We start from the raw sequence: 17995 nt of genomic DNA on the forward strand, positions 1-17995 counted from the left end.
TTTGTATTTTAACTATTCTCTAATAGGTAAAAAAATAGGTTTCTGCACATTGTGCCCATAACTTGGCAAAATCAAAAGGACTATTGTGAATAAGCTTCATCTAACCAAAAACTTTTTGCATTTGCGGTTCACTACAGCATCTAATTTGATTCCACCTCAAACAACTATAACAGCTGGCATGGGCATGTTACCATTTCTTCCAAATCAGCACATTGCTGGACAAGCTGGGCCAGGGCACGGGAACACTCAGGAGAAACAGCCAACCTTGGTGGGGATGGCAGAAGGAAATTTCTCAGGGTCACAGGCTTATCTTCAGAGCTTTCCAAACCTTACTGCTGGAGGCTTGCTCACGGGACATCATAAACAACAACAAAGTCAGCCAAAAGGCCTGGAGATAAGTTCAGGGGTAAGAAAACTGTGTGTGTGTGTGTTTGTGAGTGTGTGCATGCATGCATACACATACATGTAAATGCACACGTGTATATACATGAAGTATACATGTGTATACTACATTATGTATATACTACAAAGGAATATATATATATATTCCTTTTAAACTATATCTTAAATTATTCTAATTCGAGAGTAATCTAATTTTTGGTTATTTTACAGGTGGTATAATTTATGAAGTATCAGGCAGTCTTAACTATTTTTGAATTTCAAAGGAAGTTGATAATATACTTAAAGTATATAAATGTGGATTATAAACTAGATAATACATCAATGACATGAAGGCTTTTTCATACTGTACATTTACTTCTCAAAAGAGAAGAAAATATTGGACTCTAAAAAAAACAAAACCTGTCATTATAAACAAACAAAAATCCATCCTTTGATAAGTTATGCCAAATGATGTTTGGGATTCTGCTTAATTACTTGCCAGTTTGTAAATAAAATAATTTAATTTTTATAAAATGTTTTTAAAATCTGTTATTATAAAATATTTAAATATGAATTCTTTATTCCTGTAAACATTTGCTTTTCTAAAAACTTTGAGATATGCACAGTTTTCAAATATAAAGGAATATAAGTTCAAAATTTTGTAGTTTGGAAAAGTGTAGTAGTACCATTAATACTTATCCAATTATATAATGATATTATTTATAAGGATTTCTTAGTAAATAATAATGCTGTTCTTTAAAATATACTAATTTTTTCTAAAATGTATATTCTGTAGCTAATTAAGTATTATTTTAATATTTAAAGGTAGAATAAATTCTATTTTATCTGAAAAATTTCAAAGCCAGTTATTAATCTCTGGTCTGTTCAAAAGAATCTAATCTTGGTTTTAATTCTCGGTTTTTACCCGAAATTTTATTGGTTTATAAACCACTGATATTTGTAAATGTTATAATTGGTAGGTAGAATAAAGTACATTTAATTTTTTTTACTTGTACCCTAGAATACCCTTTGGATTAGAAGTGGCATGTGAGGAAACAGTTCTTGTAGTTGGCTATATTCAAATATCAAAATAGTAATATTGACTTTGTAAGAGGTTTTGGTGTCACCTAGTCATGGCAGGAGGTATGGATAGAATGCCTATAATTATACATTGAGGAAGCTAAGGTGGTTCTTCATAGAATGAATTTTAAAAATTTATCTGCAGGGTTAATTGCTTAAGTTATTGAGGGAAGTTAAATAAAACTCATATATGAATAGTCTGTATCTTTTTGCACAGACTTTTTAATTCATTGGAGGCACTAGGGTCTTTAGAAAAACTGGACTTGAGGTGATTCACATAATGGGCAAATGAGAGTGTATCTGGAAGAAGACAGGTGAAGTGGGACAGGGCCTGGAAAACATGTCCCGTGAAGAAGAATTGAAGGAAATAGATACATGGAACTTGGCAAGGGTTGACCAGCTGACATTTTATTTGACATTAAAAAAAAAAAAAGAAATTTACAGACTAGTCTAGTCACATGGTATTTTATGTTTCTCTAGTGGGCAGAATTAGTCCGATAAGTATGGCATACAGTAAAGCAGATTTAGGCTTAATATAACAAAGAACAGTTGAAGTTTTCAAAGAAAGAAAAAGTTTGACACTTTCACAAAGATGTGAATGTCATATCACTGAAAATGATTAGGCAGACCCCAGGTGAACATCTGTACAGATTGTTGTAGAAGTGACTCTTCTTTCCTGACAATAGGGGCTTTGGACCAGGTAACCTCAAAGTATGTTTTCCAAGTATGTAGCAAGATTTTGGACTTGGTTAAACAGTTGGTTAAACTCAGCTGTAGGTTTTTAGACCTGCATCTTTAATATTATGTTGACCAGTGATTCTTGATTCTGTCTTTTTGTCAGAATCACCACTGGAGTTAAAAAAAAAAAAAAAAAAAAAAAGATGGAGAGGATTGGACTCTAACTTCCTCAGCCCCGAGAATCTGATTCAGAGAGATGGGGTGAGATCTGAATTTTAAGTGTACAACTCAGTGGCATTAAGTACATTCACATTGTTTTGCAACTATCACTACTATCCATCTCCAGAACTTCTTCATCATCCCATATTGCAGCTCTGTACCCATTCAACAACTCTCCATTTCCCCTGCTCCCCAGCCTCCAGTAAACACTGTTTACTTTCTGTCTTAGAATTTGACTATTCTAGGTACCCAAAGTAAGTGGAATGATACAATTTTTGTCCTTTGTGTCTGACTTATTTCCATCACCATAGTGTCTCCAAGGGTCATCCACGTCATAGCCTGTATTGGAATTTCCGTTTTTTAAAGGCTGAATAATATTCTATTGTATTTATAGACTACATTAAAATAATTTTTATTTATTTATTTATTTTTGGCTGTGTTGGGTCTTCGTTGCTGCCCACAGGCTTCCTCTAGTTGCGGCGAGTGGTGGCTACTCTTCGTTGTGGTGTGCGGGCTTCTCATTGCAGTGGCTTCTCTTGTTGCGGAGCATGGGCTCTAGATGCATGGACTTCAGTAGTTGTGGCACACGGGCTAAGTAGTTGTGGCTCACGGGCTCTAGAACACAGGCTCAGTAGTTGTGGCACACTGGCTTAGTTGCTCTGTGGCATGTGGGATCTTCCCGGACCAGGGCTCAAACCCGTGTCCCCTGCATTGGCAGGTGGATTCTTAACCACTGCACCACCAGGGAAGTACCTAGACTATATTTTCTTTTTCCATTTGTCCATTGATGGACATTTGGGTTGTTTCCATCTTTGGGCTCTTGTGAAAAATGCTGCTATATACAAATATCTGTTAGAGTCCCTGTTTTCAGTTCTTTGGGGTATTTACCCAGAAGTGGAATAGCTGAATCATATGGTACATCTATATCTTATTTTTTGAGGAACTGCCGCTCTATTTTCCACAGCAGCTGTACCACTTTTCATTTCCACCAGCAAAGCACGAGGGTTCCAATTTCTCCACATCCTCACCAACATCCTGTCTCATTGTGGTTTTGGATTTGCATTTCCCCAATGATTAGTGATGTTAAGAACCTCTTCATATGCCTATTGGTCACCTGTATATCTTCTTTGCAAAAATGTCTATTCAGATTCTTTGCTATTTTTTTAATTGGGTTATTTGTTTTCTTTGCTATTGAGTCATGAGTTCCTAAATATATTTTGGATATTAACCCCTTCTCAGATATATGGTTTGCAAATATGTTCTCCCATTCCATAAGTTGCCTTTTAATTTTGTTGATTGTTTCCTTTGCTGTAGAGAAGCTCTTTAGTTTAGTTTAGCTTTTTAGCACTTATTTTTGCTTTTGTTGTCTATGCTTTTGGTGTCATATCCAAAAAATGATTGCTAAGACCAATGTCAAGTAGCTTTTCCCCTATATTTTCTTCTAGTTTTATGGTTTCAGGTCTTATATTTAAGTCTTTAATCCAGTTTGAGTAAATATTTGTGTGTGGTGTAAGATCAGGATCCAGTCTCATTTTTTTCCATATGGACATACAGTTTTCCCAACACCCATTTATTAAAGAGGGTGTCCTTTACCCATTGTGTATTCTTGACGCCCTTTTCAAATACTAGTTGACCACACATATATGGCTTTATTTGGGGGCTCTGTTCTTTTCATAGGTCAGTTTTTATGCAAGTACCATACTGTTTTGATGACTATGGCTTTGTAATATAGTTTGGAACCAGGAAATGTGATGCCTCCGCTTTGAACTCTTTCTCAAGATTGCTTTAGCTATTCAGGATCTTTTGTGGTTCCACATAAATTTTAGGATTGTTCGTTCTATTTCTGTGAAAAGTGCCATTGAAATCTTGATAGGGATTGCATTGAATCTGTAGATCGCTTTGGTCAGTGTGGACATTTTAATAATATTAATTCTTCTAATCCATGAACCCAGGATATCTTCCCAGTTATTTGTGTAATTTTTGATTCCTTTTATCAATGTCATATAATTTTCAGTATACAGTTCTGTCACCTCCTTGGCTAAATTTATTCCTAATGGCTAAATTTATTCCTAAGTATTTTAGTCTTTTTGGTAGTATTATAACTGGGATTGTTTTCTTAATTTCTTTTTTAGTAGTTCATTGTTAGTATATAGAAATGCAACAGATGCAAACAGAGATGGTTCAGTTTCTTCCTTTTTGATTTAGATGCCTTTTATTTCTTTTTTCTTGCCAAATTGCTCTGGCTAGGACTTCCAATACTATGTTGAATAAAAGTGGTGAGAGTGGGCATCCTTGTCCTTTTCCTGATCTTAGAGGAAAAGCTATGATGTTAGCTGTGGGCATGTCCTTTATATATGGCTTTTATTATGTTGAGGTATATAGATTTCCTCTATGCCCAGTTTGTTGAGAGTTTTGATCATGAAGTGATGTTGAATTTTGTCCAAGGTGTTTTTTGCATCTATTGAGACAGTCGTATGGTTTTTATCCTTTATTCTGTTAATGTGGTATATCACATTTATTGATTTGCCTGTGTTGAACCATCCTTGCATCCCAGGGATAAATCCCACTTGATCACAGAGTACAATCCTTTTAATGTGTTGTCAAGTTCAGGTTGCCAGTATTTCATTTAGGGTTGCTAGTATTGTGTTAAGGATTTTTGAATCTGTGTCCATCAGGGATATTGGCCTGTAGTCTTCTTTTCTTGTAATGTTCTTGTCCGGCTTTGGTATGAGGGCAGTGCTGACCTCATAAAATAGGTTAGGAGGTATTCCTTCATCTTCACTTTTTGGGAAGAGTTTCAGAAGGATTGGTGTTAATTCTTCTTTAAATGTTTGGTAGAATTCAGCAGTGAAACCACCTGGTCCCAGGCTTTTCATTGTTGTCAGGTATTTGAGTACTCCTTACTTATTATTGGTCTGTTCATATTTTCTATTTCTTCTTGATTCAGTCTTGGTAGGTTGTATGTTTCTAGCAATTTATCCATTTTTTCATAGGTTACCCAATTTTTTGGCATCTATTTGTTGATAATAATCACTTATAATTCTTTGTATTTCTGTGTATCCGTAGTTGTAATTTCTCCTCTTCCATTTATAACTGCAGTTGACCCTTAAACAACAAAGCGGTTAGGGGCACTGACCTGACGAGCAGTCAAAAATCCATGTACTGATATCTCTGCCTCAAAAACAAAGGCATTGATAAATGACTCACTCAAGGACAGGAAGCTGAAACAGTTTGGATAGAATCAGGACCCTTTTTGATTACACGTATTGTGATCACTAATTGAACACAAACTTTTCCCCACAATTAGTTAATTCAAAGATATGTAAAAAGAAAATACACATACTGTGTTTATGTTTAAAAATCCACATATAAGTGGACCTGCACAGTTCAAACTCTTGTTGTTCAGGGGTCAATTGTATGTACTTGAGTCTTCTCTTTTTCTCTTGGTTCTTGTAGCTAAATTTGTCTATTTTGTTTATCTTTTCAAAACACCTAACACTTAATTTCATTGATCTGTGTTTATAGTGCTATTTCATTTATTTCTGCTCTAATCCTTTTTTTTTTTGCGCGCGCGGTACGCGGGCCTCTCACTGTTGTGGCCTCTCCCGTTGCGGAGCACAGGCTCCGGACGCACAGGCTCAGCGGCAATGGCTCACTGGCCAAGCCGCTCCGCGGCATGTGGGATTTTTCCAGACCAGGGCACGAACCCGTGTCCCCTGCATTGGCAGGCGGACTCTCAACCACTGAGCCACTAGGGAAGCCCTGCTCTAATCTTTATTATTTCCTTTCTTCTGCTAATTTTGGGCTTGGTTTGTTCTTCTAGTAACTTGAGGTGTAAAGTTAGATTGTTTCTTTGAGATCTTTCTTTTTTCTTCATGTAGACATTTATTGCTATAAACTTCCCTTTTAAGCTGCTTTTTCTGCAGCCCATAAGTTTTGGTATTTGTGTTTCCATTTTCATTTGTCTCAAGATACTTTCTGATGTCTCTTTTGATTTCTTCTTTGACTTCTTTGTTGTTCAAGTGTTATTTAATTTCTACATATCTGTGAATTTTCCAGTTTTCCTCTTAGTATTGATTCCTGGTTTCATACCATTATAGTCAGAACAATCCTTGATATGATTTCAGTACTCTTAAATTTGTTAAGACTTGTTTTGTGGCCCTGCATATGATCTTCTTTTCTTTCTTTTTTTTTTTTTTGCTTCTGTTTTTGATGTCATCTCCAAGAAATGATTGCCAAATCCATTGTTATGAATCTTTTCACCTAAGCTTTTCTTTTAAGACTTTTATAGTTTTAGCTCTTACAATTAAGACTTTGATCCATTTTGAGTTCATTTTTGTATGTGGTGTTAGGTAAGGATCCACTTCATTCTTTTACGTGGATATTCAGAATATCATTTTTTGTTGAAAAAACTGCCTATCCCCATTGTACAGTTTTGACACTTATGGAAAATTATTTAACTATATATGCAATAATTTGTTTCTGGGCTGTCTGTCGTATTCTGTTGGTCTTTATGTTTGTCTTTATGCCAGTACCATACTGTTGAGACTACTGTAGCCGTGTAGTAAGCTTGAAAATTAGAAAGTATGAGCCTTCCATTATTGTTCATCTTTTTCAATATTGTTTTGACTGTTTGGGGTTTCTTGATATTTCATATCAATTTTAGGATGGAGTTTTCTATTTATGCCCCCAAAAGTTAGAATTTTGATAGGGATTATATTAAATTTGTAGATCACTTTGGTTAGTATTGACATTTAACAATATTAAATCTTCCAATACATGAACATGGGATATCTTTTCATTTATTTATGTCTTTAGTTTCTTTCAGCAATGTTTTGTAGGTTTAAGTGTACAAGTATTTCTCCTCCTTGGTTCAGTTAATTCCTAATTACTTTATTCCTTTTGATGCTATTGTAAGTGGAAATTTAAAAAATTTTTTCTTTTGGATTGTTCATTATTAGTGTATAGAAACACAACTGATTTTTGCATGTTGATTTTATGTCCTGCGACTTTGCTAAATTCTTTTATTCTAACATTTTGTGCGTGTGTGTGTATGTAATCTTTAGGATTTTCATGTCACCTGCAAAGAGAACTAATTTTACTTCCTCCTTTTCAGTTTGAAAGCTTTTTATTTTTCTTTTTCCTGCCTAATTGCTCTGGCTAGAACTTCCAATACTATATTGAACAGACGTTGTGAAAGCAGGTATATTTGTCTTTTTCTTGATCTTAGAAGAAGATTGAGCATTGAGCATAATGTTGGCTTTTTGTTATGTTAGGGTAGTTTCCTTCTATTAATTGTTTGTTGAAAGTGTTTAATTTTAATCATGAAAGTGTGTTGAATTTTGTCAAATGCTTTTTTTGCAGTAATTGAGATGATCATGCATCTCTTCCTTCAGTCTGTTAGTGGGGTATATTACATTGAGTGATTTTTGTATGTTGAATCATTCTTGCATTCTAGGAAGAAATCCCACTTGGTTATGGTGTATAATCCTTTTAATAATGTGCCAAATTTGGTTTGCTAGTATTTTGTTGATGATTTTTGCATCATTATTCATAAGGGATATTGTTTTGTAGTTTTCTTGTAGTGTCTTTCTGACTTGGGTACCAGTGTAATACTGGTCTCATAGAATGAGTTAGGAGGCATTCTCTCTTCTTTAATTTTGTGGAAGAGTTTGAGAAGGGTTGATGTTAATTCCTTGTAGAACTTGGTAGAATTCTCCAGTGAAGCCATTTGGTCCATGGCTTTTCTTTGTTGAGAGACTCTGTATTTATTTATTTATTTATTTTTTGAGTTTTTAAAGTGATTCTTATGCATAGCTAGAGCTGAGAATCCCTGCTATGGATATAATCTGATTACTTTAGCAATTTGAGTACTTTAGAAACAAAATCAGAAACTTCTTTGCTGGCTACCTTTCCTTTACTCAGTCACTGGATTTTCTCTAGGGTTCTGTCCCTTCTCATGCTATATGCTTTCCTTTGGCATATATCTAATGGTTTTAGGTCCCATTTGTAACCTTGTGGTTCCATCTTAGACTTCTCTTGAACTATCTTATCTACTAGACTGAATTTCTTAAGGATAGTACCCCTGTCTTACTCATTTTAGTATTACCAATGCTTACCACAATGCCTAGAGCATAGTAAGTATTCAGTATACACATATGAATGAATGAATACATCTTCATCTGTGATTTACATATCACAAGCAAAGGGGGACTTTTGGGGAGCTTATGAAGATGTACAAGACAGCTTCCTCTGTCTAAATACAATAATATTGGCCAGATAAGGAACAAATGTAAGGAGCTTTGGCTCTCAAATATAGAAAGAAGCTCTTGAGATTATGCTTTCTTCATTCTGTTCAGGGAACAAAATAAAAATTAATTTAAGAGGAAACATAGCTACTAGCATTAACCAACCTGAATTGTGTCTTATTTTAAAATCTTTACCATCCTAGAGTGAAAAGTAAAAATTCTGGCAGAATAATATGAAATATACTGAAGAATCAGCCCATGATTTTGTCGTCTTATTTTTCTGTTAAAGAAATACTAGAACCCTTACACCTAGTTATATAAAAATATACTGATATTGGGACTTCCCTGGTGGTGCAGTGCTTAAGAATCCACCTGCCAGTGCAGGAGACATGGGTTCGAGCCCTGGTCCGGGAAGATCCCACATGCCGTGCAGCAACTAAGCCAGTGTGCCACAACTACTGAGCCCGCGCTCTAAAGCCCGTGAGCCACAACTACTAAAGCCTGTGAGCCTTAGAGTCCATGCTCTGCAGCTAGAGAAGCCACTGCAATGAGAAGCCCGTGCACCACAACGAAGAGTAGCCCCGGCTCACCACAACTAGAGAAAGCCTGCGTGCAGCAATGAAGACCCAATGCAGCCAAAAATAAATAAATAAGTTTATTTTAAATATATATATGCTGATATCATATATTTTCAATAAATATGAATTTCTAGGGTTATCATCTAAATGTTGAATTGGATTTTATTAAATCCATTTATTTTATTTGGTATTATTATTATTAATTTTTTTTTGCGGTACACAGGCTTCTCACTGTTGTGGGCTCTCCCATTGCAGAGCACAGGCTCCAGACGCACAGGCTTAGCGGCCATGGCTCACGGACCCAGCTGCTCCGTGGCATGTGGGATCTTCCCGGACCGGGGCACGAACCCGTGTCCCCTGCATCGTAAGGCGGACTCTCAACCACTGCGCCACCAGGGAAGCCCTGGTATTATTTTTAATACCGGAGATAAATAAGCTTTGCCTTTGTCATATGGCTGTGGCCAAATATTAAGTAAATATCTTAATAAGTAAACGTTGATGATAGTATTTCTGAAAATAAGGTATGGGATTTGTTTCTTCTCGTGAACATGAATTCTCTACTGGTTCAAATGAGAAGGTTGTACAAGACGGCCTTTAGTTCTCTTTCAGTTTTAAAGTTCTGTGGTTCTAGAAAAGCTTTTTAAAACTAATTGGAAAAATAGTAGCAGGTGAAATGTGATCATTTTAATCAGTATCCAGAAATATTTCACAAATTTATAGCTTCAAACATTAGGTTTCACAAATTTTTATCATACTAGACCAGATTTATTGAAGAACAAGTATTTCTCTACTCTTCTTGCATTTTTATTTTCTTGTACCTCTTATTAAGCACCCACTCTCTTGTTTTTGATAAATAGGCTGCCTCTAAGAATCAGACTTCACTCTTGGGAGAACCCCCGAAAGAAATTCGGCTCAGTAAAAATCCATACTTGAATTTAGCAAGTGTGTTGCCCAGTGTGTGCTTATCATGTAAGTAAGAGCTCAGTATTAGTATTTTGGAGTTTTTATTATTATTATTATTTAATTTATTTTGTTTATTTTTGGCTGCATCGGGTCTTCCGTTGCTGCACGTGGGCTTTCTCTAGTTGCGGCGAGCGGGTGCTACTCTTCGCTGTGGTGCGCGGGCTTCTCATTGCGGTGTCTTCTCTTGCTGACGGAGCACGGGCTCCAGGCGTGTGGGCTTCCGTAGTTGTAGGTAGCACGCTGGCTCAATAGTTGTGGCTCGTGGGCTCTAGAGTCAGTAGTTGTGGCGCATGGGCTTAGTTGCTCTGCGGCATGTGGGATCTTCCTAGACCAGGGCTTGAACCTGTGTCCCCTGCATTGGCAGGCGGATTCTTAACCACTGCACCTCCAGGGAAGCCCAGTATTTTGGAATTTTACTGAATACTTTTCATAATGAGTTTTACTTTAATTTTTAACTTAATGGAAGCAAATAATGCTTATTAATCAATTAAACCCCGTGTTATGACCCTAGTCCATAAATTGAAAGAATAACTAAATTAAAGCTTTTAAAATGCATTCTATTGTATTTAAGGAAAACATCTTTTATAATATGGTATTAAGCATATAATCAATTTATTGAATTTTATGGAATCATGATTGAAAATAATTGGATTAAGGAATTATTTGACAATACTATAATTCTTTACAATATATATAGAATCATATTCCTAAAATATGAAGTTTAAACCTCTATGGAATCTAATATAGCCGGAGTATTTGCCAAATACCCCCCAATATGTTAGTTACTAATAATCGGCAGAAGTGGAATTCTCATTTACTCTTTTAGAGGCCCTCCTCAGGCCTTCAATTAGTAAATTAAAAGTATTAATTCAAATATAGTTTTAAGAGAAAAATCGCAAATGTGGTGTGCTCTAGGCACTAAGATATTCACTACAACATTGGTTTTCAATAGTGAAACATTGGAAAGTGCCTAATGGTCATCAATAGGGGAATGGTTAAATAGTTTGTCATAAAATGGAATATATAATTGAGGGAGTGCTATGTGTACTAATATGAAATGATCTCTAAAGCAAATGGTTAAGTGGAAGAAGCAAATGTGTGCATAGAATGATTCCATTTATGTTTATTTAAAGCTATGTATTGTTATATGCATATTTGAATGTGTAAATGCATAAAGTAAATCTGAGAAAATTAATTCTAAACTGTTGCTTCTGGGAAAAAGAATAGAATTGAATGGAAAGAGGTGAAAGATAAATTTTGTTTTTAGTATACATTCTTTGTATTTTATGAAGTATCCTCTCGAACCAAAACATTAATTTGTAATTAATTAATTAATTTGTAATTGAAAATTTAAAAAAATTTTAAAGCCAGAAAAAAATTTAATGTGCTTCTGGTATGCCTACTGTATTTTAATCTGATCTAAAAACTGATAGTTACATTTCGTATGCCTTATTTCAGAGATTAGACATATACTTTTTAAATGTTTCCATCAAGATCATTTACCCATAGGGCAGGCTTCCATTTTCATTGTTTTAAACAAATGAGACAATATCACATACTATATATTTTTCCCTCAGGAATAATAAATGTAGATATTTACTGGCAAACTAAAATTTGTGTTCTATTTGAGAATATGCTGAATTAATGGGTTTTGTACTCTGTAATTTATAATAAAACCAGCCAACTGAAATATATGTATTGATTTTTGCCTTAAGCCCCTGCAAGTAAAATCACTCTACAGAAGACTGGAATTGCAAGCAACATTCTGGATGCAATCTCTCAGGGAAATGAATCGCAACACACGTTGGAGAAGTGCATTGCTTATTCTCAACCTTTTGGTGATTATGCACAGGTACATGATTCTCAGGTTTTGATGATATATAGAAAAATTGCTTCAACTATATACTGAGTTCACTGGATATGAAAATGTGATTCTTGTAATATCATAAGGAATTAAAATTGCACTGATCTATACAATATTTCTTGCTCGCCATTTGGAATTTTAGGACATGTTCAGAAGATTTCTAAGTATGATTTTGCCTAGATATTTACATTGCATTGTTTATGCCAGTGGTGAGCAAATGACAGAGCAAATCCAGCCCACAACCTGTTTTGTAAATAAAGTTTTACTGGGATATAGCCACATCCATTTATTTGCACGTTGTCTATGGTGCGTTGTGCTACAACGGCAGAGTTGAGTAGTTACAACAGGTACTGTGTGGCCCACAGGACCAGATATTTACTCTCTGGCTCTTTACAGAAAAACTCTGCTGACATCTGGTTTACACCAGTGTAGACATGACTAAGAAGCCCAAGGAAATGCCTCTGTTCTTCCCCACCGCTTGTGTATGTAGAGACATGATCATAACTAGCACTATTATGCTAACTCTTAAAAAAATCAATCAGTAACATTAAAAGTATTACATTCAGGGCTTCCCTGGTGGCGCAGTGGTTGAGAGTCCGCCTGCCGATGCAGGGGACATGGGTTCGTGCCCTGGTCCAGGAGGATCCCCCATGCCATGGAGCGGTTGGGCCCGTGAGCCATGGCCGCTGGGCCTGTGCGTCCGGAGCCTGTTCTCCACAATGGGAGAGGCCACATCAGTGAGAGGCCCGCATACCGCAAAAAAAAAAAAGAACTAAAATTTCCCAGAACCCTGGAAAGCTCTGAGAACTGATACAAAAAGCTAAAAAAAAAAAAAAAAATAAATTAAATATGTCCGTTTCCCTTTGGCCTTTTCTCCTTCAGCTTATTCTTAGTGGCTTAAGCTAAGAGTGTATATCATGTTAGTAGTATATGATTATGTAATCATGAGAGTCTTATAATTAACAATTCTGGTTCTTTCTTATTTCTCAGAGCAGTCACATTCTCAGCTCTTTCCTCTCTGGGGGAGCAGTACCTCCACTTTGCTTTTCTTAGAGCAGCTGTGTTGGCCTCACCTGTCTCTAATAAACTTAGAAAAGAAACCTATGCAAATTCACTTAGAACAATTGATGCCTGATTATGCTTTTATGATGGGATACTAGAAACACAGGTCAAATGGGTTCTATAGAAATGGTAAAGCTGGATATAACGATGTCTCTTCTATACCGGTGGAAAAGATGGAGAAATGTGAATTGGAAGATGATGCAATTAGGTAGCAACATACCTATATTTAAGGGACAGTAATCATGAATTGGTGCAATTTGGAAGGCATTCTCTTCTGTGTTTCATAAAACTCCATCATTGTTCCCTTCTTTGTTAACATTTTACGTAATGACTTAGATGAGAACATTAATTATATGCTGATTATATTTACAAGCGACAGAAGGCAGAGAAGTTATCAGAGATGTGTAAAATCATTTATGAATAATTTATAGTTGTGAAAATTAGAAACAGCCTAAATTTCCAACAATCTGTAAGACTGAATAAACAAATTATGTCATATTTTTATCAGGAAGTATGCAGATATTAAAAATCATGTAAAACAATGTGTAAACACATGGTAAATTTTTATAATCTATTTTTAATCTCAAAAATTTATAAAATATAGTCATGTGCAATTCTAATTTTTTGGGTTTTTTTTTTTTACAAGGAACAAAATTTACTTTCATAAACAAGAGGAAGCACAATAAATTTTTAAAAACACTTAAATGTGTGATTTAAGCTTTAAAAGTTATTTTTATACTTTTTCACTTTTGAAATTTGTGTTGCTTTTCTCACTAGCAGTTTTGCTTGTTAGATTACTGTGTTTTATTATACACTTATATCCATAGAAAGACCTTTCCCATTTACTCATGGAGAAATTCTGTGATAAAGATGCCTTTGCATTGCCAGCCTTCCTCCTGCCTCTGCACTTGCTTAACCAGAGAACTTGTGGAGATGTGCATCCTCCCTTGATTCAGTGTCTCCTTGGACATTCCCTGCTGTTTCCTCATGCTTGTTCATGTTGTTTTCTCTCCTTGTGTTCTTTCATCCTTATAACCTAAACTTAATTAAATGCTACCAATTGAATAACTAGTAAAAGTTGGTCATGCTTTAGGAATTCCTTCTATTTCCACTGTTAGAATGCAGGAAAAGGTCCAAGGAAAAGAAAGCAAGGTTTGTTTTCAACATTTACTGTATGCTTTATAATATAAACATTTGATCTTTTTAACAGTCTTGTGATATCTAAATGACCACTTCCATAATACAAGTGGAAAAGCATAAGGGGTAAATAAACTTTCAAGTTTATGCAGTTAGTAAAGGATTTCTCTGATTCCAAAATCCACATTATTTTCATTATACCATGGAGAAATTTCTTCAGGCATGAAAGTAGTGTCTTATAGAAACTGTTTGGTTGTTTGCTTTGTACTAGCAACTGTGCATGAGGATTAGGAGAGATGGCTATGTCAAAATATAGATGGATATAATACTCTTTATTTCTAATAAAACTATCACATTTAAAAATCCTAATTGGCGGGCTTCCCTGGTGGTGCAGTGGTTGAGAGTCCGCCTGCCGATGCAGGGGCCATGGGTTCGTGCCCCGGTCCGGGAGGATCCCACATGCCGCGGAGCAGCTGGGCCCGTGAGCCATGGCCGCTGAGCCTGCGCGTCCAGAGCCTGTGCTCTGCAACAGGGGAGGCCACAACAGTCAGACGCCCGCGTACCGCAAAAAAAAAAAAAAAAAAAAAAAAAATCCTAATTGGCATACTAGTATTGGTGAAGCTACTTGTATCAGATTATCCCTCCTGCACATAATGGTTATTAAAATTGTATCAAATATGAAACAAAAACATTTGAAGACCCTGAAGAATGACCAAAAGCGGGCAGAAACTGAAGGGGAACCAGTCCTTGAAGGAGGGAAACTGCATTGGATGAGATTTATGTTTCTGTGGCTTTTTGCCTAACACCATCCCACCCCACTGCCAGCCTATGCAGAAAGATGCAGTCTTACCAGCTGATGGAGTCAGAGGACAGAGTTCAGGACTGTTAGCAAGGCTGGAAAGTAAGGGGGAAATCTCAGAAAAATCTCTGTGTAAACTCAGCCCACATACACTTGACTGACTTTTGAACTTTGTGTGAGGGGACTCCAGGGGACCTGGTGGCAAACAACAGATGGAAGGCTAAAGAACCATGAAGAGATTCAGTTCCTTTCCAGCACAGAGGAGGTAGTTTGGAGTTTGAGTTCATAAAAGTTGACTCCTTCTCAGCAAAGATCAACAAACTTCAGAGGAAGGTTATACAATCCATAGTATCTATGAATATATCATCCACAATGTTCAGTAAACAAAAATAATTAGAAAGTTGAAAAAACAAGAAAATGTTACCCACAATTAAGGGGATAAGCAATTAATAGAAACTGACCCCAAGATGAACCAGATGTTGGTATTAGTAGACAAAGACTTAAAACAACTATTATAAACAGGACTTAAAGGAAATAAAGTAAAAATGAACAGGTGGGGAATTTCAGGAAGAAATATAAACTTAAAAAAGAATAGAAACTCTGGAACTAAAAAGTACAGTATCCGGGGCTTCCCTGGTGGCGCAGTGCTTGAGAGTCCGCCTGCCGATGCAGGGGACGCGGGTTCGTGCCCCGTTTCGGGAAGATCCCACATGCCGCGGAGCGGCTGGGCCCGTGAGCCATGGCCACTGAGCCTGCGCGTCCGGAGCCTGTGCTCCGCAGATGGGAGAGGCCACAACAGTGAGAGGCCCGCATAACGCAAGGAAAAAATAAATAAATAAATAAAAAAAAAATAAAAATAAAAAGTACAGTATCCACCAAAAAAAAATACACTGGATGGTCTTAGTAGAAGTTTGGAGAAAGCAGGAAAAAAGGTTCAATTAATGTAAAGACAAGTCAAAAGAAATAATTCAGTCTGAAGAACAGAGAGAAAGAGGTTGAAAACCAATAAACAGATCCTCAGGGACCTACAGGACAATATAAAGCAGTCTAAAGTAAGTGTAATTGAGTCCCAGAAAGAGAGGAGAAAGATAATTGGACATAAAATGTTTGAAAAAATAATGATAAAACATTCCCCATATTTGCTTTAAAAACGTTACAGGTTTAACAGAGTCAGAGAACTCCCCTGCAAAGCAGGATAAGTAAAAACAAAATATTATGTTGGCACACCAGTTAATATGCTAAAAAACAAAGTTATAAAGAAATTATCTTGAAAGCCATCAGATAAAAATAATGCATCTTATCTCAGGCCAGTTTCTCAACTTTGGCACTGTTGACATTCTGGGCTGGATAATTCTTTGTTTAGTGGGGCTGTACTCTACATCTTAGGATGTTTAGCAGCATCCTTGTCCTCCACCCACTAGGTTGCCCCTCACTGAGTATAATTGTGATTAAACAATTGGTAACTATGTGGGTAAATTAAAAAAACTATATATTTTCTCTTTATTTATTAAAGTTAATTAAAAACAAAATTGTAACATTGCATGGTGTGGCTTGTAATGTGTGTAGATACAACACATTTGACAACAATAGTACAAAGGACAGTATGAGGTGAATGAAATTGTTTGTGGGGTAATTACATTTTGCCTGAAGTAGAAAAATATTAACTCTTGAGTAGACTGTGATAAGTTATGGAATGTATATTGTAATCCATGGAGCAACCATTAAAAAATTCAAAAATTATAGCTAAAATGTCAACAGTTTAATTACAATGGAATTCTAAGAATATTTGATTAAACCAAAAAAAAATGTCAGGAAAGGAAAAACACTAATTAGGATGAATAGAAAGCAAATAGATAAGTAGTAAACCTTGATTGAATGATAATGGTAGTTAAGTGAAAATTGACTACATCCTCCAGTTAAAACAAAGAGATCGTCCGAACAGGCAAGAATGTACACTTCTACCACTTCTATTCAACAACATAAACTGGGAGGTTTTAGTCAATGAAACAAGGTTTAAAAAAAGGTATGGGGCTTCCCTGGTGGCGCAGTGATTGAGAGTCCGCCTGCCAATGCAGGGGACGCAGTTTTGTGCCCCGGTCCGGGAGGATCCGCGGCTGGGCCCGTGAGCCATGGGCACTGAGCCTGCATGTCCGGAGCCTGTGCTCCGCAACGGGAGAGGCCGCAGCAGTGAGAGGCAATGCGTACCGCAAAAAAAAAAAAAAAAAAAAAAAAGGTATGAAATAGGAAAGGAAAAGTAAAAATGTCTCTCTTTGCATATGACATGCCTGTTTACATGAAAATCCTTAAGAATCTAAAAAGCAACTAGTAAATACAATAAGTAAACTTTGCAAGGTCACAAGATAGAAGGGCAGTATACAAAAATGAATTTATTTCTACGTTACTAGCAGCAACAGTTGGAAAATAAAGTTGAAAAAAAACTCCATTTATAGTAGCACCAAACATGAAATACATAGTAATAAATTAAGAGAAGATTTGTAAAAACTCTGCAATGATAACTGTAAAACAATGCTGAGCGATATTAAAGAAGATGCCTGTGAATGGAGTGCTATACCATATGCTCATGAATTGGAAGACTTAGTATTGGTGTGATGTCAGTTCTCCTCAAATTGATCTATAGATTCAGTGCAATCTCAACCAGTTTCTCAGCAGGCTTTTTCTAAAACAGAAATTGAAAAGCTGATTTTTAAAATTTATATTGAAATGCAGCGGAATTACTCTACCCAAAACAATCTTTACGTAGAAGAACAAAATTGGAGGACTTCTGCATGACTCCAAGCTTTATTATAAAGTCATAGTAATCAAGACAGTGTGGTGTTGGCATAATGATAGGCAAAGGGATCAGTAGAATAAAATAGACCCATACTTAAATGGTAAATTGATTTTGGACACAAATTTTAAAACAATCCAATAGGTAAAAAATATTGTTAGAACAACTGATTATCAGTATTGGAGAACATGAACCCTG

The 17995-nt window shown here is 36.0% G+C and overlaps 1 protein-coding gene across 1 annotated transcript in view; it reads left to right on the plus strand.

Moving 5' to 3' along the window:
- The window catches only part of RAVER2 (ribonucleoprotein, PTB binding 2), a 141189-nt gene that overhangs the window by 97700 nt on the left and 25494 nt on the right, over nucleotides 1-17995 (plus strand). Inside the window, exons 11-13 of the mRNA XM_007460117.1 lie at nucleotides 138-406; nucleotides 10042-10153; nucleotides 11863-11999. Of these exons, the coding sequence (XP_007460179.1) occupies nucleotides 138-406; nucleotides 10042-10153; nucleotides 11863-11999 (518 nt within the window). The remainder of the gene's footprint in view (nucleotides 1-137; nucleotides 407-10041; nucleotides 10154-11862; nucleotides 12000-17995) is intronic.

This window comes from Lipotes vexillifer, unplaced genomic scaffold, assembly GCF_000442215.2.
Source record: "Lipotes vexillifer unplaced genomic scaffold, Lipotes_vexillifer_v1.1 scaffold134, whole genome shotgun sequence".
NCBI classification, from domain to species: Eukaryota; Metazoa; Chordata; class Mammalia; order Artiodactyla; family Lipotidae; genus Lipotes; species Lipotes vexillifer.